This window comes from Cupressus sempervirens, chromosome 11 (assembly GCF_028749045.1).
Source record: "Cupressus sempervirens isolate cs-2001-9-10 chromosome 11, ASM2874904v1, whole genome shotgun sequence".
Taxonomy (NCBI): domain Eukaryota; kingdom Viridiplantae; phylum Streptophyta; class Pinopsida; order Cupressales; family Cupressaceae; genus Cupressus; species Cupressus sempervirens.
The window spans coordinates 121,814,483-121,840,204 of NC_143128.1; the positions used below are offsets into that span (position 1 = coordinate 121,814,483).

Below are 25,722 nucleotides of genomic sequence, written 5' to 3' on the forward strand. Positions count from 1 at the left end.
AATTAGAATACAAGCTTATAATTAGATGGCTCAAAGCTTATCCTTATAGAACAGATGGAATTTCATTTCATGTAAACTGAAAGTTTGATAAGATTAACTTTGAATAGAATATGGGGGAACATTAATGGCAAGACCAACAAACAAAATTCTTCCCCAAATCTCTTTTGTTTATCATGGCAATGATTAAGGGGCATCAAATAAATTATAAAATCACACAAGACTTCGCACATTTTCTTCAAACAAGGAAAAAAAGAATGCTCCACAGCTAAGGTTTATGAGATGATTTAACACATTAAAAATTTAAATGAACACAGAAAATAGTCATTTGTGATAAATAACTGAAGGTTTTCACAACTTTTAGTTTAATTTTCACTTTTATGGCTTTTTTATAAAACAAGGTAGAAATTTATTATAGAAAAATAAAGATTACAACAGTTTAAACTCATGGCAATTCAAATAGATTTTGTAACAGAGAAAGAGTGTATATATTGGGGAATATGGGTTGCCTTACATTTTTCAAGCTGCTTCAGATAAAGGCAAGAAGTCTGCTACTCACTGTTATTTACTTTCACTCTCTTTTTCAATTGATTTTTTCCTACTGTTAAGAGAGCCAACCCCTATTATAGAGGCGGGAGAGGATTATCAGGGTTGCTACTGTCTCCAAAATGCACTAAAATTTTGGGTTTGAAAGGTCTCTCCCCAACAATATGAAGCACTAGAGTATTTATTGCAGTAATAGGATTCCAATAGGGAAGAGCCATCTCTAGAATCATAGCAGGTTTTTCCATTATTTGTTTCCTTCCTCTCCTTGAGTCTTGGAAAGTAGCTTTAATGTTATTTTTAGCTTAAATAAAAATAGAAGTGGCTTAAATCAGTTGGACCCTCTTGATCCATGTTAAGAAATTACGTTTCCTTAAACTTTTAGATGTTAAAACTTAAAACTATATCTAGTCTTTTTACACAGAAAAATTAAATATGTTGCCTCAATTCTTATTCTGAGTGTCCAAACAAATTTATGGTTTCTGATAATTGGTTACATGATGGTTTGATTGCTTCCTTTAAACTACTACGATGGAGGGAATCACTCACTGACCTATCAAATTGTCTTCTCCCTTCTCCAATTGAAGGAAACCCCCCTTAAAGTTTCAGCTGATGTATCTTGGAGGGATGCATCAGTTCCCACCTTATTGCTGATTTTGGGTGGAAGGCATGTCCTCTTTTGGCACTTCTATGTACATTTCTTCAAAACATTGTAGTTTGTCATATTTGAGCTAAACAGCAGAAAAAAAACATTTTGGAAACATCTTCAATAAGGAAAACAAGCGAAGGATAGGTTGGATGAAATAACTTCTCAAGTAATGAGGGGGCTCATAGGTCCTCTTACTCTCTCTCCTCCATTTAAGGCTTCCTTATTGCCATCATCTATAGTGAGGCCTAGGATTTCTAGTCAGACTTTATTACATCTAAGCACTAACTAGGAGATATTTGAGCACTTTCTAGAGTTCTTGCTATTTCCACCCTTCATTCCAGACTGGATTTGAGAATTTTTTTGTTCACATTATCTCTCTATTATGTTGAATCTTGCGAAGGACATTAGGAGGCTAGTTTTCCTGGGTAGGCTACATGGTTTAATTCCTCCTCCCCTCTTTATTTCGAGGGAGGTATCTTCCCTCACTATTTTTAGGGGGCTATTCTCTCTTCTTGGGGGATTATTCCTCTGTAGCAGGATCTATTTTTAATTTACGAGAGATTTATGTACATGGCTACCCAATCAAGCCTAATTGTTGGAAGTGGAACCCATTTTTCTCCATCCTATGTTACATTTAACTGAGAATTGATACTAATATTTTGTTGACCTTAGATAAGTTCTGTTCTAAGTATGATATTTTACCTATTTATTTAATGTAGGTAGGATAATAAGAACACTTACTTATTCTCTCCTAGGTAGCTAGCTAATAATGATGTACATTCACCTTGACTTGAGGTAGAGAAGTGCAACCACTGCCTCAAGTTCTTGATTGATTGTTGTTACTGCTAGCTATTGATTTGAGTCTTCTGACCACTCCAACATGCAAAATAAAATACTAATTATCCTATCCTCTCTTGAACAAGGATACCTCATGTGCTAAACAATATGGCAATTGTGTGATCAGGCAACGCAGCCCTAAGGTTTATACTGTAAACTGGTATTTTATGTTGGATATTGCCTAGTGAATGTGATGTAATTTGCTAGTAGTAATGCAAGGACTTTAACTTTCTAAATGCAAATGATTTGGCAATTTCAAACATTCAACTACTTCTGACAATGATTTGAAAAATGTGCAAAAGGGTGAGTTTTAGAAGTCTAAGCTAATTTTATCTCTAACTCTACAAATATTAGTGATTATTGATGATATGGTGAAACTGAACCACTCCTTTCTTTGCCAAATTAAGCTACACAACAGAAGGTGTTATCTACTAACGGTGTGTGGATAATTTTCAAATTGCTTATACACATCAAAACCATAAGACATGCAAAACAATGAGCATGAAGCAATTAAAGTTAAGAGCTTGCAACGAGTTCACCCTAAACTTGCACAGTTACTTGCAATCAACAAGTAATAAAAGCTATGAACATACAGTTTTGCCATGAGCCATAAACAATAATATCATTCATGTTCTACTCACCTAACATAAACAAAACATATCTAATTGAGAAGTAGAAAACCATGCAACACTCCAAAATTACACAAGCGTCCATCATGAAACAACAATGAATTTGCAATCATTTTGGTAACATCTCAGCAACATTTTCTCCAAAGTTTCCCTTTACCAATGAATGAGCAAGCCTTATACAGCGGCTTCACGTACAATGGATGGCCTAGATTGATTCAAGATCAACGGCCCAAATTATATAAATAACCCTAATACAGGTTCTCCCTAACTACCACTTACAGATATTAAATGTTGGCCAATGAGAAAATTACATGGCTTTGGAATACATATTCTCTTGAGGATGGACAAATGAGAAAATTCAATGGGGGAAAACATTAAATGCATTCCACGTGTCTGCTTGGAATAATTTGATTAGATGAATTTGTACATGTCAAATTTGAATCCTCTGATTGGTTGAAGATGAGTAAGTGCTACCTCAGCATGCTTATTGTGTAAATTTCATTTCAACTCCACTTCCTCATCCTCTTCACTTTGGGAATCTTTTCATTGACATGTTAAATTACTCTTGTCCTGGAATCTTGTAATGTCCCTTCCTTAGCCAATTTGGTTACCAATGGACGCTAGCCTATTATATGGTTCTCGTAGGCCAACAGATTGTATAGGGGACCCATAAAGGGGCTCATTGAGTTATGCACGGGCTTTGTGAGCCAATTTGGCTAGTTTGGAACAGCCTCCTAAAATTTAGGAGTATTTATTTCTTAGGGATTGATTAGGAGTCAATCAGGATGCATCAGGAGATTTCTACAACCAGCCTAGAGACTTTTGGTGTAGTTCCTACATCTAAGGATGGCTTCCAAAATTTTAGGAGGAGACTATCAGTTAGCTCACTGTAGGAAAAACAACATCAGTGGACAACTGTCATCAAACAAAATTCAGTTTGGGGTCCATATGAGCGAGTTATGAATAATTTGGAAATAATTAGAATACTTACTTAGTAAAACATAATAAAATAATAATAATAGTGATTTCATATAGGCACCTAATATTATAATAAAAGTTATGATAAGAGGGGACTTGGCACAATTCCCTAGGTTGATGGTTTATATGTTATAACATAAAAGAGGGGCTTCTTGGCACTGATGAAATAAATCCTCCATGTAGTTCGATTCCTTGGGTGAGGGAATAGTTTGGAAACAAAAGCATTATTTGTGTTATAAAAAAATTCAAACCCTAAATGGTTCAAATTGTGTTGGGAAGGGGAAAAGAAATAAAAGAATATGGAGGAAACCATTTTGGATCATCCAAATTTTTATATTTCCAGTTTGAACTAGTGTGTGAGCTTTGAGAAGAGTGTATCAGAAGATGTAGGGTTCTGAGAACAAAATCTCTCATCGGTTGAATTCCTGCAAGCGTAAGAGAACACCCAGAGGTAATTCTACAGGAAGATTGCATTTACAATTTGAATCAGAGGAGAAAATTACTGGATCAAACTAATATTCGTCCTATATAAACAAGGTATTTAAAACATTAGTTGTGAAGGTTTGTTTTAATCTTTTTTGATGACAATTTGGTATTCAATTGGACTTAGAGAAGCACTTGAGACACCTATAGGAGGCACTAGACATTATGGGAGGGAGTTCTTGTACACCAAGTAGTCCAAGTGCAAGTTCGGGATGACAAAGTTGATCTATTTAGGACATATTATCGGTGTAAAGAGAGTCAACGTTGATCCAGAGAAAATCCAAGCCGTTGTTGATTAGCCCCCATGCAAGTATCTCACACAGCTTAAGTTTTCTTTTTGTGTTATGTAGGTTCTATAGGTGCTTTGTGAAGGATTTTTTCACAACAGGCAACACCACTCATAGATTTCACAAAGAATGAGACTTTCATTTGGACTAAGGAGACACAACAATGTTTTGCTCAATTTAAGCAATTGATGAGCTCGTGCCCACTGCTTGCATTACTTGATTTCACTAGGCCTTTTGAGTTACGGTGTGATGACTCAAGAGAGGGACTTGGGGTAACAAACAGTCAAGCAATGCCTTGTGGGTAACAAACTTGTAGTAAAAAACATATCATAATAGCCCAAAACAATTCCTTGGTCACCAAGATCTGAACAATCATCATGAGAAATAGGTCAGTAAGCTCTCGGCTTACAATTTTGATATTGATTATATGAATGGGAAGAAAAATATTTTTGTTGATGCCTTATCGAGGAGACCTCACTTGTATTCTATTGGAGCGATTGTAGAAGATTAGCAAAATTTCATTTTTGCTGAGTATCCAAAGTACACATTGCCTACTGGTATTATTCAAGGGACAGTGCAACATGATAGATATAGAGTTGTTACAAAGGGCAAATCCTTTTAGTACCAAGATCGAAAAATGAAGAGACTGACATTACGTGCTTTTCATGATGCACCCATGGTCGGACATCTAGGGTACTTTTAGACACTGAGAGATGCGAGAGATTCACTCAAAATGGGCTTAAGTCAAAAGTCCTTAGATATGTACATGAGTGCCCTACCTACCAACAAAATAAACAACACAATTTTCCTTCGGGTTTATTATGGCACCTACCCATTTTGGGCAAGAAGTGGGAGTGTATCTCAATGGACTTTATTATAGAATATGCTCAAAGCCCAAGGCACAAATTGCATCTATGTTGTGGCAAAGAGACTTACTAAATTTGCACACTTTTCTAATCACCACTAGATATACAGTAGTACAAGTGGCAGACTTTTTCTTCTAGGAAATACTTAGACATCATGGGTTGCCGAGGAGCGTAGTCAGTGGTAGGGGCAACAAGATCGCCAATCATTTTTTATAGTAGTTTAGGCGCGATGGAACCAAGCTAACTCCAAGAACTAGCTACCACCCCTAGGCAAATGGTCAGACAGAGATTGAATAAATAGGTGGCTTACGAGCTAGAGTTACCAACTAACAGTCGGGTACATAACATCTTCCATGTATCTCGCCCAAGATGGTGATTGGTCGAAATGTGATACCTTCTATAATGTTGCCACCCCTTGACGAGGTGAAATTGGTTTTGATCTTTGAGGCTATTATTGACAAGTGTCATCAAACAAAATTCAAAGTAGCGTCCAATTGAGCAAGTTATGAATAATTTTAAAATAATTAAATTATTTCCTAAGGTAGACTTAATAAAATAATAATAAAAAGTGATTACATATAGTCACAAAATACTATAATAAAAAATTACATTAAGAGGGGACTTGGCACAATTCTGTAGGTTGATAATTATATTTTATAACTTAAAATAGGGACTTCCTAACAATGACGAAATAAATCCTCCATGAAGATTGATTCTCTAGGTTAGGGAATAATTTAGAAATAAAAGCATTATTTGTGCTTAAAAATAAAATTTATCGAAACCCTAAATGGTCCGAATTGTATTCAGAGGAGAAAAAAGAAATAAAAGAATATGGAGGAAACCATTTTGGATCATCCAAATTTCAAAATTTCTGGTTTGAGCATGTGAGAGCTATACGATGAGTGTATTAGCAGATCTAGGCTTTTGAGTTAAAAAACTCTTGGAGATTGAATGCCTACAAGTGTGAGAGACCACCCAAAGGTAATTCTACAAATAGATTGTATTTGCATTTAGAATCAAATGAGAAAATTATTGGATCAAACTGATAGTGGGACAAATTTGCGTTAACAAGTCATAAATCCATTTGGGAAGCTTTGAAGGATAAATAGCTGCTACAATATAATTAACATCAGATTTGTAGTTGTAGGTTAAGGATTTCTAAGTTTCTAGACTAGATTCATATGATTTCCTCCTTTTACAAACTAGCTTCTATTAGGGCATTTCTTGGTGCGAGCTTTGATCCACTACAACATTCAAAATTGAAGACTTAATATTCCAAGATGGAATATGAAATTTCTAACTCTCTTGAATAAGGATGCTCGTATGCTAAACAATGTAAATGGATTGTGTGATCAAATGAGACGACCTCAAGCTTCTGTCTTAATCATGGACTTTCACTTAGTTTTATGATGTGATATGCTACTTATCACAAAGAGGATTACGCTGTACATTCAATGGTTACCAACTTGACTATGACTTCTTCCAACCAAATGACTTGTAAAGAGATAAGAGTTTAGAGAATCTAATCTAACTCTAAGAATGTAAGACAATATTAATGGCTGATTCTCTAACCAATCCTTACTTTATCATGTAAAACAGGCATTAGGAGGGTGCTATCTTTCAAGGATACACGAATGGTTCTCACATTGTCAATACTCATTAAAATACCCTATAAAGGTGTAGTATAAATGAACAATCCCAATATAAGTTAAATGCTTGCAATTTAGGCTAAGATAAAGCTTGCACTGTTACTTACAATCAGCAAGTACTAAAAGATACTAGCTCCACCATTGATCATCATTCAACAATATCTTCCATTCAACTACTACTCCTATTTAACATGAAATTAAATCTAATCTAATGAGAAAGTGAAAAAACCATGTAATACTCTGAAACAACACAAGTAATCCACCATGAAGACCAACAATGAATCAACAATTACTTTGATAGCATTATGGCAACAATTTCAACAAGTCTCCTCTCCTACTTTGCCTCAAATATAATAAGTTACAAATGAGAATGCCTCGGCCTTTAATAGCTGTTCAATTACAATGAAGGGTCAAGATCAATGGTCTAGATTGATCCATTGCAAGCCCTAATTAGGGTAGCCATATCATCATCCAATTATATGAAGGAACCATCTTGTGGGCCAATAAGAACATTACTATGCTTTTGAGAGCCAATGAGAAAATAGATTAGGTGGAGGCACTAGATGCTTTCCACATGTACACTATAAAGAACCTCAACCAGTTCTACCTTTAATTCTAGTGGTTTGACATTTAGTCAAACAGTTATCATGCAAGCTCTGATACCATTTCAAGAACCCTTCTGGTCCTATCTCTAACAAAAATCATTGTAGAGAGCAATTACTACCAAAAGTTACAGAATATCCTATAACTATTATCACCAAGTTCACCGATATACCATACCACAATGTTATATCTATGGAGGCGAGGAGCAGTTTTATTTTATTAATATTACCAAAACATGAATGTACAAAGTCCAGGTATCTATCTTCTTTGTAAAGGGGTCCGTTGGTTAGAAACCAACCGACACATTCCCTGCTTCCTAACTACCCACTAACACAAGTACAAAATACTTAAATTACCCAATGCTGATTACAAACCAATTGTCGGCTACATATATCCCCCCCAAAAAAGAGTCGTCTTCCAGAGGACCACTAAAACAACTGAGAAAAGTTTCAAGAAGAAGGATTGGAGGACATCCTTGGACTCGAAGTGCCTCGCAAGTGTTGCAGCTCCTACTCCACCGTCTTCTGCTTAGTACGAACGCCTTGAAGTACCCGCAAGGTATTCGTCTTTTTAGCTTCTACTGCTGCCAACTTGTCTTCGAACTTAGCTCGCTCCAACTGCCAACCTACTAATAGAGCAATCTTTTCTGCCTGGACTTGTTGATGAAGATGTTTGTCTCGCTGGGCTTCCACAAAAACACTCTAGAAAGCAGTCTCTATAGTAGCCAAAGAGGCCATGAGAGGAAAGGAAGCAACCTGGGTTTGAGAAATGATAGAACAGTTGGTCCAAGTAGTGGCAATATCTTCCTGGCTGTAGTTACTTTGTTCTGAGAGACCCCAATCTGTGTAGCAGTCAGTTCGCATGAACTAGGCTACTGCTACAGCTGCGGTGAATACACCCTCCAAGTTATATAACTCCATAAGAAATCCTTCTGCCTGAGCTACAAAAGAAGCCGGAACCAAAGGTTCCTCATGCCCCCGCTGTATCTCCACTGGTTCCTCAAGCCATGAGGGCACAAGGGATGACACCAACCCCTCTTCTTCCAACAACTTGTCAACCTCTTCTAAGATAGTATCTACTCCTGCCATCGTCACCTGAGTTCTGGAAGAGTACTTCGAGTGCTCCCCTCCAGCTAACTTAACAACAAGAGCCACAAGCTGAACTACTTCGGGTCCCAGAGGTGTCTGTAATCGTACCTTGTGTCCACAGTGAACTTGTCCTCTTAAATCAATCACCTTAGTGCAAGTAGGCTGATCTGGTGAGAGAAGAGGCTTGATTCTTGGAATAGATAGCTTAGAAGCCCCCCATGTCGGAAAGTGTCTCGAGCCACTTGCTGCTTTTAAGTTGGCATCTTTGGTAGAAGAAGTTGGTGGTACCACAACATCACCAAGTGGAGAAGTCGGCTGAGGAACCTCAGCGACCCCTATAGGAAGGGGCCTTGTTGTAGGTGGCAGAAACACTACTTCACTTGGGGTACCTTATAAGTGACTCAGACGAATCTTGGCTGCTTGGGAATCAGAAGAGGAGGAATCTGTATCACCCGCTGTGTCCTCTGAACTAACTTGGTCCTCATCCACTTCCACTACTACGGCCTGTCATGCTTTCTTTTTGGTAGGTTCACCACAACCCTGGAAGCCCACACCCAAGCTGTCTAGATGTAGCCAATAAGTCATCGCTGGTCGGTACGGTTCCACTCTACTTGCTGGTACCAATGTCCCACGATGTTCACTACTGACTTGAAGCCGAATTGCGTCCAAGAACAAGGCCACTGCATGATGGGGCATGTAAAAAGCTTTATGCCGCAACTCCCGAAATTCCCGCAATCTATCAAAAAGAAGTTGAGCCTAGTCGTAAATCTGTCCTTAGGATAGGCCATCCACTACTGGCAATAGCCAAAGAGCAATATCAAAGGTGCGGCTACTAGCCATGAGCTTACTTTTTACCAAATCAACCATGCAACGCCATTCCTCATTTGCAATGAAAACCTTTCTCAGACCCCGACTATTTTTCAGAATACCTTCCCATTCCTCATTGTTAAGATCCTGGCGACACAAGAGTTTTAGCCATTTCCGTTTGTCTTCTCTCATAGGTGCTTTGCTCAACTCTTGTCCCCTATTAGGGATTCCAAAAACCCTACTAAGTACTTCAGAGGAATAAGAAACTACCACCTAGTGCTAAGCATATTGTATGACAGATTGATGACCTACTCCATCATAGCCTGTAATCAAATCTCGAAGGATAGGTTCAAATTCATGCAAATCAAAGATCGGTATAAAGATGATCTTGTTCACTTCTGCTGCGACCAATGCCTTCCGAAGGGGATGATCTGCACCTAATTTTTCCCACCATGCCCTACACTCACTACCGAGAACACTGCCTTGTCGTACGTTTGTCCTGGATGCCGTACGTCTGTCCTGAATGCCATACATTGGATGCCATATGTTGCTTTGTGTTTGATTTGGAAATCTGTTCGTACGAGGGTAGACCGACTAAGAATTCCATACGCTACCCTCCGTACAGCTACAACCCTACTCCTTCCGTACGGATTGATTGGCTGTACTTCACCTTACTCTTCTATCCAGATAGGCCATATGCCAATCCTCTACCCTATACTTGTAGTTGCCTTACTCTGCTCGTTTGGTGGAGAAAGAATGATTTTGGCTGAAGTCTTGGGTGTTTATAAAGTAGGCAGAAACTTTTCGTTCTTTATATATTTTCAATTTGGACCCATTCACCAAATCTTTAATTGGCTAGTTATCAAGGGTAGCTAACTTTATCGCTTCATTTTCTTTTATTTCCATTATTTTGTAAGGCCCCAGCCAACGAATTTTAAACTTACCTGGCTTTATTTCATTCTTCCCGTTGTACCGAAGTACAAGTTGCCCAGGTTGAAAATTCATCATTTTCAGATGTTTGTCATGCCAAAATTTGCGTCGCTTCTGAGCCACCTCTGTGCACCATTGGGTGGTTATTCTTTTTTCTTCCAACTGGAGAAACTGATGTAGGCGCTCCTTGAGACTTTCTTCGTCACTTAATTTATTCTGAATGGCTATCCTTAAGCTCGGAACCACATACTCTACTGGCATCACTGCTTCCTGCCCATACATAAGCTGAAATGGGGTATGTCCCATAGTACCTTTATAAGTTGTTCTATAGGCCCATACTATTGCTAGAATTTGCTCTTCCCAGTCCTAGCCTTCAACACCACAAGTTTTGTAGAGAATAGCAACCAATATTTTATTCGTGGCTTCCACCTGACCATTCGCCCTTGGATAGTAGGGATCAGAGAAAGAATGAAATATTTTATATTTAATGGTCATCATTCGGATAATGTGATTCACAAAATGCACTCCTCGATCACTGGTGAGCTGCAATGGGATCCCGAATTGGGTGACTATCTGTTAATAGAGGAATCTAGCAGTACTAAGGGCGGTATTGTCTGTTAAGGCCTGTACCTCTATCCATTTGGTTAGGTATTCTGTGGCCACCACTATATATTTGCACCGATGAGTTTTGCTAGCCAGTAGAGGACCCACAAAGTTCACTCTCCACCTTTCAAATAATTCCTGTGGTTGAGATGGAAATAGTAGCATGAAGTCCCTTTTGAGCGGCTTACCTACTCACTGGCATGTGTCACAGCTTACTACCCATTTCTTGGCATTAACATATAATGTGGGCCACCATAGTCCTACCAAGAGCACTTTTCGTGCCGTGGTATCTGGTCGCATATGACCTCCTGCCACTCCTTCATGGGATTCTTTGAGAACCCTTGGGATCTCTTCCTCCATCACACATTGTTTGAGGATTCCATCTGGTCCAAGTTGTACAACAACCCTTCAATTAATTGAAATGTACGGCTTTTTAAGGCAATTTTTCTCCGTTCTGCTGGGGGCATGTCGTGAGGAAATGTAGCTTTGGACAAGTACTGGCCAATCTGTTCGTACCATGTAGGTAACAATGCAATCTGAAAAAGGTGAGTATCAAGAAAATCCTCATTTATCCCACTACTAGATGCTTCCCGTAACTTGATGTGAGACAATTGATCAGCAATTACATGATTTTTTCCAGGTTTCACTATAATTTTCAATGTAAATTCATGTAACAAAATTAGCCACTAACTTACTCTTCCTTGAATTACTGGTTTGTTCACTAAATACATTAATGCTTGGTGGTCAACAAAAAATGTAAAAGGTGTAGCAAGTAGATAGTGCCTAAATTTTTGAACTGCATAGACCATACCAGGTGCTTCCCTCTCCGTGGTACTGTAGTTTCGTTCTGCTTTTGACAAAAGCCTACTAGCGAAATATACAGGGTGATCCAACCCTTCCTTGTTTGGGCCAAGGTGGCCCATATAGCATAGTTGGATGCATCTACATGAACCCGGAATTCCTTGTCCCAATCAGGATAGATAAGGATAGGTGCTTCGACAAGTCTTTTTTGAGTTCTTGAAAGGCATCTTCCTGCTCCTTCCATTCAAACCATTCCCCTTTCCTAGTTAACTTTTCAAACGGAAGTGATACTTTAGCGAATCCCTTGATGAATCGCCAATAATACCCGACATGCCCTAGAAAAGATTTGATACTTGTCACATTCTCGGGGGCCTCCATTTCCAAAATTACCCTTATTTTGTTTGGATCTGTCTTTAAGCCTTCTTTACATGCTATATGTCTTAGAAGTCTGTCGTGTGGGACCATGAACCGACATTTCTTAGGATTGAGCACCAGTCTCGCTCTCTGACATTTCTCCAATAATTTTAAGGTGGTGTTCCTTGCCACTGTAAGCCGACCAATCATCAAAGAATGCTTTAAAATTTCCCACTGACATACCATGAAAAATGTGTAGTATAATTTGCTGGAAGGTAGCCGATGCATTGGATAGTCCAAAAGACATCCTATTATAAGCGTATACCCCATCTTCCACTACAAATGTAGTTTTCAGCTTATCCTCCTCTGCAATACTAATCTGGTTATACCTGGAAAATCCGTCCATAAAAGAGTACATCTCATGGCCAGCTACTTCTTCTAAAATGCTGTCTGTAAATGGAATGGGAAATGGGTCTTTTATGGTCACAGCATTTAGGCTTCTGAAATCTACACATATCCGAACTTGAGTACCATCCTTCTTGAGTGATATTACAATAGGAGAAACCCATTCGCTTATCTGAACTTTAAATATTATCCCTGCGTCTAACATCTTTGTGATTTTCTCTCCTACCCGCTTCGCATAGTTTCTATTAATTCTATAAGGTCGTTTCTGCACTAGCCTCGCTCCAAGTATGAGGGGAATCCGGTGGACACATACCTCAGGTGGTACTCCTTTGCGAAAACATCTCTGTATCCCATAAAGATTCTGAGGGCTCCCGCTTTCAGCACAGGATCCCAATCATCACCTATAAAGATTTCTTTGGTTTGCCCTACTTCTCCTAGGTTTAAGGCCCGGAGACTAGCCCCTTTGTATTCCACTTTTTGGTCAAAAATGTGGGCAGGTGTCATGTTCAAGGCAGTTGCAACTTCTTTGTACTCCGTATACCCTTTTGGATGTTGTTCCTCTGATTCTTGTATTTGTAACACGTTGCAATTTTCTTGGAAGACTTCATAATCGCCCATCTGCCAGTGAAATAAACCCTTAAGGGAGTCTGTGTCATCCTTCAAGTACTCTCCCAACCTGAGTACTCCTTCCTCGTCAAGTTCCATCCCTTCATACTCTTCTTGTTCAGAGTCAGATGCCAAGTCCTGACTTACCAACTGGTTTTTGAGATCTATAATGTACTTCTTTCCCTTTGATTCAATAGAAAGGGTGTTTCGTTTCCGGTTGTGATTGGCTTTTGCTACTACTAGCCATCCCCTCCCCAATAAAGCATCATATCCTTTCTTCACCAAGGTAATAACCACAAAATCTAAAACAAATTGTTGGGTTCCTATTATTACCTTTTGCCCTATCAAGGTGCCAATCGGTTTATTGCCATGGTGATCTGCTCCTACCAGCTGAAATTTGGGCTGCCACAAGGTAGGTTTCTTGATTGCCTTCCAAGTATCTTCCGATAGAACATTCACCCCTGAGCCTCCATCAATTATTGTGTTCGAGAGTTTGTACCCCATAATTTCCATTTCTACCACTGCTGGCGCTCTCCCTAGACCTGTTGTACATAAGGTATTTTCTTCCTTTTCCACTGAAGTTTCTTCTTGTTCTACCCCTTCTACTGCTTCTGTTTCCACTTGTTCTACTGCCTCTGGTTCCCCTTGGGGATCCTGTTCCATTGGTCACGTTCCTTGTGTCAATGCGAATTGTAATTTTGGTAGAGTATCCAATAATTCCCCAATGGAGACAGGAATGGTGGTTTCTAATACTTTCCTTATGATGTTAGGTACCCCCTTGCCCCTAGGGGTCTTGGCTGGCTTAGTTGTTGTTTCTCCTCTCAACTCATTCTGGATGTTCTACTTTGCCTCCTCGAATCTTGTTTTTTCCACTGTCACCTCCAGGTACATAGCTTTCTTGGCTTTCATCCTTGTTATTGCAAGTACCTCCCTTTCCGATTCTTCAATATCCAACATGTTCACACCTTTTTGCTTTGGGCAATTTGCATCCTCATGGTTGCCCGGCCCACACCATTTGCAGAGCATTCCTCCATTCTGTCCCCCTCAATTTTGACATTCTCGAGCAAAATGGCCCCATTTGTTGCATCTTCTGCATTGGATCATGGGCCATCCTCGAGAATAATATTGGATTTCCCGTCCGGGTGTGTTCGTGTTGCTATTGTTATTACTATTATTGGCACTGCCTCTTCGGTTATTCCTATACCCCCCTGGTGAAGCTTCTGTATTATTGTTCTTTAGGTGAGTTGCTGGTGGTGTCAACTGTTCTCCAATAAACAGTATTTGGGCGTTCCTTGTTTTCAGGTTATAAGGGTAGTCTTTGATTGCATGACCCCCTATCTGGCAAATCTTGCAAAACATCTTTCTCGGGCATGCTCCTTTGGTATGACCTTTTTCGCAATCTGTGCACCATAGGTCTTTACCTTCTTCTCATCCTTAGTTCCAACTACTTCCTTCATTACCCGTTTAAGGTCCTTTTTCAAGGCTTGGATCGTTTTCGACTCTTCCTCACTCTCCTCCGAACTCTCACTAGAGCTTCCATGCTGTCTCCTCTGGAGGTTTTATTTTCACTTTCAATATCCATGGCACGTGTACAAGCATCTCCAAAAGTGGATGGTGGGACTATCTTCATTTTTTTTCTTAAGGACAGGATGAGGCCTTCAATAAACCATCTTTTCTTTAACCCGTCCGCAGGCTTATTGTCCCATTTGCTGATAAGTTCCTTTAGCCGTCTGGTATAAGCCTTCACTGATTCCTTCTTATCTAGCCTGGTGTTATAGATTTGACAATTTCATCATCATCTCTTAACAATTTGAATTCCTCCTCAAATGCTCCACGCAGGTTATCCGAAGTGTTCTTTTTGCCAGCATCCAAGTCTACATACCAATCTATGGCAATCCCTCTTAATGTGGCAGGAAATGCCTTCAACCATTCGTTACTATCATTCTTCCTGTTCACTTGCCATATAGTTATATAGGTTTTGCAATGGCGAGCAGGGTCCTCTGATCCGTCCCCCATAAATTTAGGTAATTTTTATTTATCAACTGCCATTTTCGTTGCTTGTTGCCGCCTTCTTGAGGGAACACCACCACCCGGTGGAACCTTACTTCCATATGAGACACCACTTCCTAATGGAACACCCTTGCTGGATCGAACCTTACTTCCTGCTAGAACACCCCCTCCCGATGGAACTCTACTTCCTGATGGAACACCACTTCCACCTCCTGATGGAACATCACTTCCTAATGGAAGTTCACCTCCTGATGGAAAACTACTTCCCAATAGGTTTCCTCCCGATGGAACTCCACTTCCTGATAGAAGTTTATGTCCCAATGGAACACTACTTCCCGATGGGCTAGACTCCTCACCCCTTATCTCGTCTAGAGAAAGTTCTTGCCGTTCAGGGGTTTCTAGTTTTTGGCACCCATACTACCTTTCTGGTGTGTTTGAAATAACCAAATTGGCTAGTTCCTTAATAGTATGTTCAATCCACCCTTCCTGACTTTGATGGGAATCCTCTTGTGCTCTCCAATTATGACGTCTCTCTTCTTGCTGCTAGAGACGTAAGGTTCTTAGGGTGACTTCCTCCTCAGTTTCATCCTCTGGTACTATCCTCCGGTATATATTTGGAATTAGGGGCATGAAGTAATTCAGTGCCTGTCTCTCTCTCTTGGCTTATTAGGTTCCTCTCCTTTGGGATTCCACGCCCTCTCAGAAGAACCTGTTGCCTTCTTCTTTCCCTCTCGATCTGTGCTCTTTCTTCCTCAATATGTACAAGGTTCCTTGCCAAAAGCCAAGGAATTTGTCCTAGGAGATCATGCACCGCCGGCGGCACTGAGAGTTCATCGCGTACCGTGCTCTCAAGAACCCTCCTCTCACGGGCTTCCCTTTGCACGTACTACTCGACCGCAACCTCCCATGCTGTCACCAGGTCACATGTCAACTAATCCTCCCTAGTTATTTCCTCCTCCTCTCCGTCACTATTAGTAATTTGGATATAAGATATAAATGGTCGTCCCATTAGTCCATCCTGTCAAGCACAATACCTCCAGATTTGAACTTAGGCAACGGCGCCAAAAATGTAGAGAGCAATTACTACCAGAAGTTACAGAATATCTTACAACTATTATCACCAAGTTCACCAATATACCATACCACAATGTTATATCTATGGAGGCGAGGAGCAGTTTTATTTTATTAATATTACCAAAACATGAATGTACAAAGTCCAGGTATCCATTTGCTTTATAAAGGGGTCAGTTGGTTAGAAACCAACCGACACATTCCCCACTTCCTATCTACCCACTAACACAAGTACAAAATACTTAAATTACCCAATGTCGATTACAAACCAATTGTCGGCTACAATCATATTGCTTCACTTTTAGATGTTTGACATTTTGTCAAACACTTTGCATGAAAAGCCTATCTTGCTGTCCTTAATTTTCAGATTGTATTTGCTTGCTGGAAATGGTTTTAAATGATGTTCAAATGCTTGCAAAATAACTGAACGATGACTAAACAAAGAACAAGAGGCAATGGCAACTACTCTAGATCATTTCAAATGCATGTATCAGAATTTTTACATGTAAATCTATACCTACAGCCAAGAAACATATTAACAAACACTTGGCATGAAATAACATTTAGTTTAAATCCTGAACATTTAATGAACCTGGGAAACCTGGATGATATAGGAGATTCAACCTGAAGGCTGGAAATGATCTACAATAATTAATATAGTCTCCAACTGTAATGTCACTCCTAAATTATTTACCACAGCCTCAGAATAGACCACATCTGTCTTATTGTGAAGAATTCAAACCCAATCCATGAAACGTTGCTACAAAAGATTGAAATATGCAGCCAAAAAATGGTAAACACTGTCAGCAAACCAGACACAACACATAGACTTGGAATGCGAGTCAAAATAATGAAATCACAGCTATAAAATGCAGATCACTGCCACTGTATAGCTCCTCAAAATGGCACCAAATTCGCTGAAGTGTTGCAGCAGATTCAACGCTATGAAACTTATTCCAGTCCCTCTCCAAAACAAAGTCAAATAATTAATTGAATGGTATACAACGATACCATTCAATCCTCAAATAAATCTCAGACCAATACTCAGCAGATAGGGCACAATTCACTTGGTGTTTCATAAATTCAAAGTGCTAAAACGGTGAAGAATTCACAATTATCCACCAATGTTGAAACCCTTGTTTCAAAATGCACAATAAAATAACATAAGAAATAGAATGAATTCCTTTCTCACAAAGCATTGCTTTTATAATAATTGAAGATGACTTCTTTAAGACACATTTCACTTTAAAGCCCTTTGCTTTATACTTAGGCATATATTTGAATAATACAATTTATTAATTCCCTTTTGCTCCAAAAAAGACCTTTTTCAGCTGTATTATGATATTCTGGCACATGAGGCCATTCTTTCCTATGCCCAAGATTTAAAACTTTTCAACCCGGTTCAATGAGGTATGACACTGAGGTGGCCAATATACAATACCAGCAAAAATAGCAACCTCAGCATATTTAATTAAATAATAGTCACAATTCATCCGTCTTGTGAAAATGACTGAAGAAGAATCCGAATCGAAATCTGATAGCACATGAGTGATCCTAATGAAGAAAGATGATGAATGAACCTGGCGGTGTGACTTACTAAAAATAGATGCTCCCTCCAAGATCCTTGGAGCCCAAACGAGAAGCCAAAAGCAAAAATTAAGAGCATCATTCAACTCCTCTAACTCCTCTAAGCTCATCGGAACCATCCACTAACTTACTATAAATAGTACGTCCCACCAAAAGGAGCCAAAACCCACAACAGGGTCCTCTAGTCACCAATATTAGCCTAAAAGGATCTAGTGATAGGCTAAATCCATCCACTATCATGACCATTCTAAAAAGCGGAAATTACATACACTTTGGCATAATATGACTGAATGTGCTTGAACACGTAGTTGTAATTTTCCAATTGGCTAGAAATGGAGTGGGTGCCACCTCAACATCTTTATCTCTTAGACTTGATAAACTCTTTGGGGATGAGAAAATATCTCTTCATGCTCAACATTATCAAGCCTTCAATTGTGATGGCATACTCCTAAATCGAATCATCATATACAATTTTCTCCATCTTCCTTCATTTAGAAATCTTCTCATTATACTTGTTGGTTTCAGAAATCTTGATTTTCTCAACCATGAAATTCATGGAGATGAAGTCTTTCCTGGAGCTATATCTTTCAAAGTAAACTTGGACTTCCAAAGAAAATTCAATTTGATGATGTTTTCCTTCACTTGTTAGCTTGGAAATTTGTTCTTTCTCCATCTTGATCTTAATCTTTGAATGCACATCTTCAATTTGATCCTTAACCTAAAACTATCTTCTTGCCCACCATCTCTATGTTGTTATGGGATCTTCCTTGTAGTTGTGTTTCAAACTTTTCAATTCCTAATCTTCTTTCATTTTCACTTCGCAAAATAAGACAACACTTGAGTTGTCATGGATACATCTTTTACACTTCATTTGCAAAATGAAATCTTTCCTATCTTCGCAATTTCTAGTCCAAACAACTACTTGGGATTCTAATGAATTATTTAGAAAGGAACTTTTATCCCTTGGAATTTCATTTCAATCAATTTCTATCATGCAATCCTACAAGAAAACGATTTTCCAATTTTATTCAAGTTCAAATTTCTAATTTACTGAGTGTGAAATTTAGAAGTTTCCCTTGAGATAACACTCAACAACCCCTTTGAATTCATTAACTCTCACAAATCCAATTTCCTTTCATACCTGATTGGCATTTTCCATCTTTCACCAAGAAATTTCTCACGTTTGGCAATATTAACTTATGGAATGCCACTTGATTTCAATTTTGGTCGTCTTTCTCTGAATTTCACACTAGACCTGATCTGCTTGTTTGATTGTTGTTTGAATGGATTGGAGTTTTAAATGAGCTTCTCCATCTTGTTCATATAGACTCCAAATTCAAGAGGCACTTCTTTGGGCTATGCCGACCAGTTTATTAGCAAAGTTTTAATTTGAAATTGTCATTCTCAGCAACCTAAATGGCTCATGTCATCCAGCCTTGCATGTTTTGAGGGAACTCCATTTCCACTTCATTTGTTTGGCTTTTTCATCAACCCCAATCAATTTTTCTTGCATTGAGAGCCCCCTAATGTCAAGGGCAGAAATTTTGGGTTATTTGGACTAACAATCCCAAGTTTTCAAAAAGCCCACCCAAGAGGGTTTATGGCAGAGATCTTGTGGAGTTGGGAATAAAAATCACAAATTTTGAGAAGTTCTGTCCTTTTTTATTTTTGGCCTATGTAATGTATTAAACACTTTTCAGTAATGTACTATGATGGCTGTCTTAACTAAAAACTATCTGGCCCGTAAATAGTAATTCAAATGTCAAGGTAAGAGCACTTATGTGACTCTCCTCCATGTACAGACTGTAGCAAGAATTGTAGTGTATATAACCTTGTGCAGAAAGTTATTTCTACCTTATTTTTGCATGCTGGATTCATGACATCTGATGTCATCTTTGAAAGTAGTATAGCATTCTGTCGTGAGCATTTCTGGCAGTGTTTTCTTTTCAAAGTTAACTTGGATTGAACTCAAGTAGAAGTGGAAATCAGTAGACAATAATCATTGGCAAAGACGCATTACATTGCAAGACCTTTCTGGTGAATATGATTGTGAACATAATGGCAAAGAATTTTACAAGTTATGACCAAAGTTGTTAGGAATCACTATCCAAAAACCAACATCATATAAGGAGCCAATGTCACTGAACATAGGTGATGGAAGAACATAGTACAGATAGGGAATTGACTAACAAACAACCTTTTACGATTGGTGGAACAACAAGGAAGAAGAAAAAGGCTGCAAGAACCAGTGAATTTTAAATATGCATAAGATAAAGTCAGGAGTAGAAGTGAAATTAATAAATAAAGCAAAAGCAAAGGCCATATCATCAGTACAGGCCGAACCTGGAGCCAGATTTTAAACCAAATGATTAAACAAGAACCAAATTCCAACCCAGAGGTTTAAGCTGGAACCAAAGAACAGTGTATCACTCACCAGTGAGGAGTGAGTAAACGTTGTTAAAACAAATGTCCCCTTTGGAGGACAATCTAGCTTGGGTAATGCATTCAAATTTTAATAGTCTAGAGAATAAACTGTTTTATGAAAACAAAGCGATACAGTTATACTATTATGCATATAATCTGCTAGGAGTTCACCACGAAATAAATTTTAGAAACAACACAGTAAAATCCAATTACATCTTCCCATATTACAGAATTTTTTTATTTGTAAAGGGCCCTTATTTCTGATCCCAATACATCAAGAAATGGTACCACAATGCATTGAAAATGTATATTTGCAGAATCATCTTGTCATGGAATTGTTTTTGGAAGGATTTCTTTAGTTATGTCACTGTTTACTCTCAATATCTGATATAATCCTCAACAATTTCTGTTCAATATTCTCTAATGCATTACTCTTGTGATCCTTGGGAATCAAGGTTGGCATCTTTTCTAACAAGAGTCAAGATCAAATAGAATCTTGTCTGAAGGCTAAACAACTAATGTGCCAAATGACATGAGTTAGTATTTAGATATTTGGATGAATATTAGGACAAAAGAACAAGGAAACACATTGGCATAATCATCTAAATCCCACAAGAGAGCTTTCATCTCACATGATGTGATATAGAGGCATTTACAAGGAATTATAATAATTAATATGTATATTAGAAACGAGTGTCTACTTATTTGCATCAGTCTATACAACCAAAATTGTGATACCAAATATCATTGAGTTTTAAATAAATGCAGAGGAAACTGTACATCCATTCACAAGCTTTGAAGAAGTTCCTTACCTGCATAACATATTGGCCTGCATATGTTCCTGTTATAGTAGAACTCTGACCAGAAGCCAGCAATGCAACTGCAAAAATCTTTGAACTCCATTTACCAAGCACGTTCTGCATAAGACAATACATAAGTTCCCATATATGCACATCATAAATTCTAAATTATAGAAACATGAAAAGGTTAGATCAAGTATTTAAACAAAAACATTTCACATTTTCCTAAAAAAATTAAGAATGTATTATTTCCTCCAAGAACTCTATAAATCTACCATATATATACATACAAATTAGACAAAAATTGCAGTAAATATCTTCTAATATTTTAATCCTCTGGTAGACTAAGTGAGCAATTGAGCACCAAAAGGTCTAGAAAACTTTATTGAGTTGAGTAAATTTCTACCATATGAAACTCCGTACTAAGAAATCCCATTTTCTGTCATGTTAAATACCATTGTGTTAAGAATCCCAAAGTTGTCCTTATTTCATACATCCTATTTAACATGGCAGTAAGCATATAATCCTATCAATTTTCCAGTGATGGAGAATTTTGTATTTCACAGAACCATCTCATAGCACGATTCAACTTTTCTTAGCAGAGATTGCAGATCAGATGTGAATGGTGTGAGAAGTTATGACATGGTGTCAGGACCACCGCTGAGCTTGGATAGTTGAGCCAGTGTGCTGGAAGCTGAGAAATTCTTGGTTACACACTTGAGTGGGGTTCTATTATCTTTGAATTGCTGAGGTTTAAAGTTCACAATTTTAACTATTGGCTTGTGGATTGAAAGTGGTATCATTCTGAAGTCAGGCTGAGGTACACTTCAAAATTCTCTTTGACAATAATATTTTGAATAATCTCTCCCTGGGGCCTTGTTGGCATATATTGACCTTTGCATCATATTTATATTATCCTGAGTAAATATTCAATAATGATTTGCATTGGGAAAATCTGAGATTGTAGTGGTGATACTTGTTTCAAAAGAGGGTAAACAAATCAAAGCAAGAAATATTACACTCTGTATGTCACGAAACAACATGCAAATCTGACGAATACACAAACAGTAGATTTTATGAAAATCGGAAATTTCTTTATTTATTTCACTTTGATACCTTCCAAAGAATGTAGACAAATTGGTTATTCAAATAGCTCCGTTGGAAAAAGGAGAAAATTTAGGGTGATAGCCTTCGAGGTTCTTACAATCTCAATATTGTGACATAACCTTGTAATAAAGACGTGGAAATAAGAGAAAGTAATGCTACATTCTGCAATGAAAGTCTGTAAAGTCCCTTTTTAGAAAATGGATAATAATTAAATGATTAACATTTAATGGCAACTTAACTTAATTATTTAATTAAGCATTAAAATGACTTTAATGGGTCCATGAGTTTGACTCAAAAATCACATAGTTAAATCCTGATAGCAATATCACAATTTGACTTGCTGTGGAAATTATCTCCTACTTATCAATTGATGAGCTTAAGGGGCTTTCTAATGAATGGTTCATAAGGCACAACACTTGGTGAAGGTATTGCAAGCTTTGGGTTTAACCATGGAGGAAACTTTGTAGCTTAGGCTGGAGTAGTATTGGGATGGGTGACCTCTCGGGAAGTTTTGGTGATTCACCCCTGTGAGCATCACCTAGATCTAATGAGTGCTAAGTGTTCCATTTATTCTCATGAGAGATGGATTCATGTTGAATCACTACTCATGAAACATGGGTCAATGGGTTAAACTCAAAAATCACACAGTTAAATCCTGATAGCAATATCACAAATAATAATAAAGTCATTTTATTATTATTTCTCTATCTTCAAATTAAATTAAAGAGGGAGCAGTAAAAAGACTAATGATAGGAAGATAAAGAGGCAAGCATAAGGAAATCCAAGAGCCACCGCAATGGTCTTAAAAAGACTAGTGAGATGTTCATTTAGGAGGCGGTTGGATTTCATTTTTTTCTTAGGAGTAGATTATAATCTCTGAACCCCTTCCCCTTTGCTTTCTGCATATTTTGTGAAAACCCAAAAATAAGTACTATATTGCCAAATCTTTTTCATATCTCCTATCTGGTATGATTTGAAATTGACTCAAGTGATATAAACATAAGGTCCCTTGTGATATTCAGAAAATCACATCAACCAATGAGCTTGTCTACATTCAAGTCCTGAAGTGAAAGGAAACCTTGGAGTCTGTTGTGTAGTCTTTGTTACATCCCAATTTTTGGTTCAATCTAAAATGTTCATATAGTTGTTGAGGGTTCATGTGAAGTCAATTGACAGGTAAAATTAGTTATGATCTTGTGAAATGACAAGATGGGTAATCGCTATAATTTCATATGAAGATGACATGTTAGTTAATCGTTATGATGCCATTATATTGTTATCTTGATTTTTGGAAAATTAGTTAATCATCTTGATGTGCCCTCTCGCAGGTCGACCCTGACTTACTCCCTTCGATCTTTCTGTCTCCTTCCGTTGGCATCAGTGGAGATCTTCTTTCCGCCTGTTAGTCTCTCTCCAATGTTATTCGCGATGGTGTGCTTGCTTTGTTTTCACTATTATAGGTGTTGTTTCTTGTCTGTGTCCCTCTCCGAGATTGGTGTTATTTGGTGCCTTGTTTCTGTGGGTGTCTTTTGCTTTATTGGAAGGTGCCTTTTGCTCTAGTGGGTGTCTTTCACTGACTGGTGATTTCTGCACGACTGGTGTTAGGGGTTGTTTTGGTGTTCCCGCATGACGGGTTTTCTATTATATCCCTTTGTGACAGGTTTTCTAGTGTTTCTGGTCTACATTTCAACTGGTTCTTGGTGTGACGGGGTTGTTGCGTGTGGTCTACATTCTGACTGGGTCTCTCTCTTCCTTCACCATCCAATACTCTTCACCTTTCTGTTGTGTCGGGTTTCTGCATCTCTTATTGCTTGTGGGCTCCTTTACTCTGTTACTGCCATATTTAGGTTGTGGATTTGGTGTCGATATTTACGGCAGGTAATTGGTCTTTGATTGCTACAATGACAAGTGACTATTGCTCACCACAACATCAACTTCTGACCTACCAGAGGTTATGTGATTGGGTAATGAAGCTAGAAGCTAAGAATACAACGCTTAGAGAATAGGTTGCTGCACTCACAATCAAAATGTCTATAGCACTGAACACCTCGAGCATCAAGCGATTTTTAGATACCCCTATCTCTGAAACAACAAGCTTAAAATCCAATGTTGAATCTATTATTGAACAACTTGAAGGGTTGGATAAAATCAAGGAACAACAAACTGAAATGGCTACAATACACTCCTCTCTGATTGTTGATACCGAACAAAAGGTGAAATCATGGGCCTCCCTTTGTACCCATGTAGATACTATTGCACCCCGGCTGAGCTTGGATAAGATTGTACAGGGTAAGATTGATAATGAGCATGTACGTCGTACACATGAGCTTAACTTGCGTGTTCGAGGTCTCCCACCCATTGCTGACCATATGCTTACCGGACATTCTTTTTTCTCTGACCAACTCGGTATATCCAATATCACTTTACACAAGTGTTGGTTTGGTAATGGAGATACTCTCTTTATCAGGTTTCTCTCTTTTTCTAACAGACTTCGGGCCCTTAGAGCGAAGAAAAATTGTTCTCTCTCCCCTCTAAAATTTATCTAGATGAAGATCTCATGAAGGCATAGGTTATTGAGCTAAAACTTGCACGGGGAATTGTTGCAGATGCTAGGCGGGCTAGGAATCTTAAAGTAGTTGTTCGTAATTCTCCTCCTATTGGGTGGGTAGAGAGGACGACCTCCAAGATCGCATGATGGTTTCAGTAGCAATCTGACAAGAGGAAATCCCCTTCTCTTCTTGTCAACTGCTGGAATGGCAATGATTCTTTATGGTCATTGCCTGGTCTCTTTCACGATGCAGTGGGGTCCGCTGATATTTTGGCAGTTACTGAGACTCACAAGAGTCCCATGCGCCTTCTTCCTGGACACCTTGGTTACCAGTGGCTATCAGTTTGTAGAGAAGAGGTATGTACTTCTGGTGGGGTCTGTGGGTCAGGTGGTGTTGCTTGTTTGATTAGAGATGATATTTCCGGTTCACTTTAGTGGTTCACTTTGATGCCTTTGCCAGATTTATGTGGGTCTATATTGGGCATCGTAATCATCGACAGAGGGACATTTTTCTTGCGGTTTGCTATTTTCCACCGACCTCTTCTCCATATGCCATTAATGATGTTGAGGATGGTAATCCTTTTGGTGATCTTCAAGATAGTATTTCATTGTTTACTGCCTTGCGTGATATCATTATTCTCAGGGACTTCAATGCTCATACCAGGAACCTCTAGCCTCCTAACAAGACTGTGGTCCTGATTTGATCTGCACTTATGAGATAGATCCGACCTATATGGGACTCTAGCGCACATCAGAGGATGCTTCTAGTCCTCTTTCTTGCTATGGTCGTCATCTTCTTCAGCTTTGTGAGTCTTCTAGTTTGTTGATTCTGAATGGGTTATCCTTCTTCCCGGGCTCTAATCTCTTTACCTGCTGGCCTCATTGTGGTGGTTCGAGTGTTGTGGACTATGTCATCACCTCTTCTTCCTTCATTTCCTCCATTTACCGTTTCACCATTTCTCACCTCCCCTTTACTAACCATGCTCTCCTTAGTTTTGCTATCTACTTTCCTTCCTGTCTGTCGCCTTGTTTACAGCCCTCCCCCATCCCGTTGGCCACT

General features: G+C 38.6%; 1 protein-coding gene across 2 annotated transcripts in view; it reads right to left on the reverse strand.

Moving 5' to 3' along the window:
• Positions 1 to 25,722, reverse strand: part of LOC149528513 (metal transporter Nramp1-like) — a 155,899-nt gene that overhangs the window by 16,441 nt on the left and 113,736 nt on the right. For both annotated transcript variants that reach the window (XM_089808465.1, XM_089808466.1), the window contains one exon: positions 21,020 to 21,124. In XM_089808465.1, the coding sequence (XP_089664591.1) occupies positions 21,020 to 21,124 (105 nt within the window). The remainder of the gene's footprint in view (positions 1 to 21,019; positions 21,125 to 25,722) is intronic.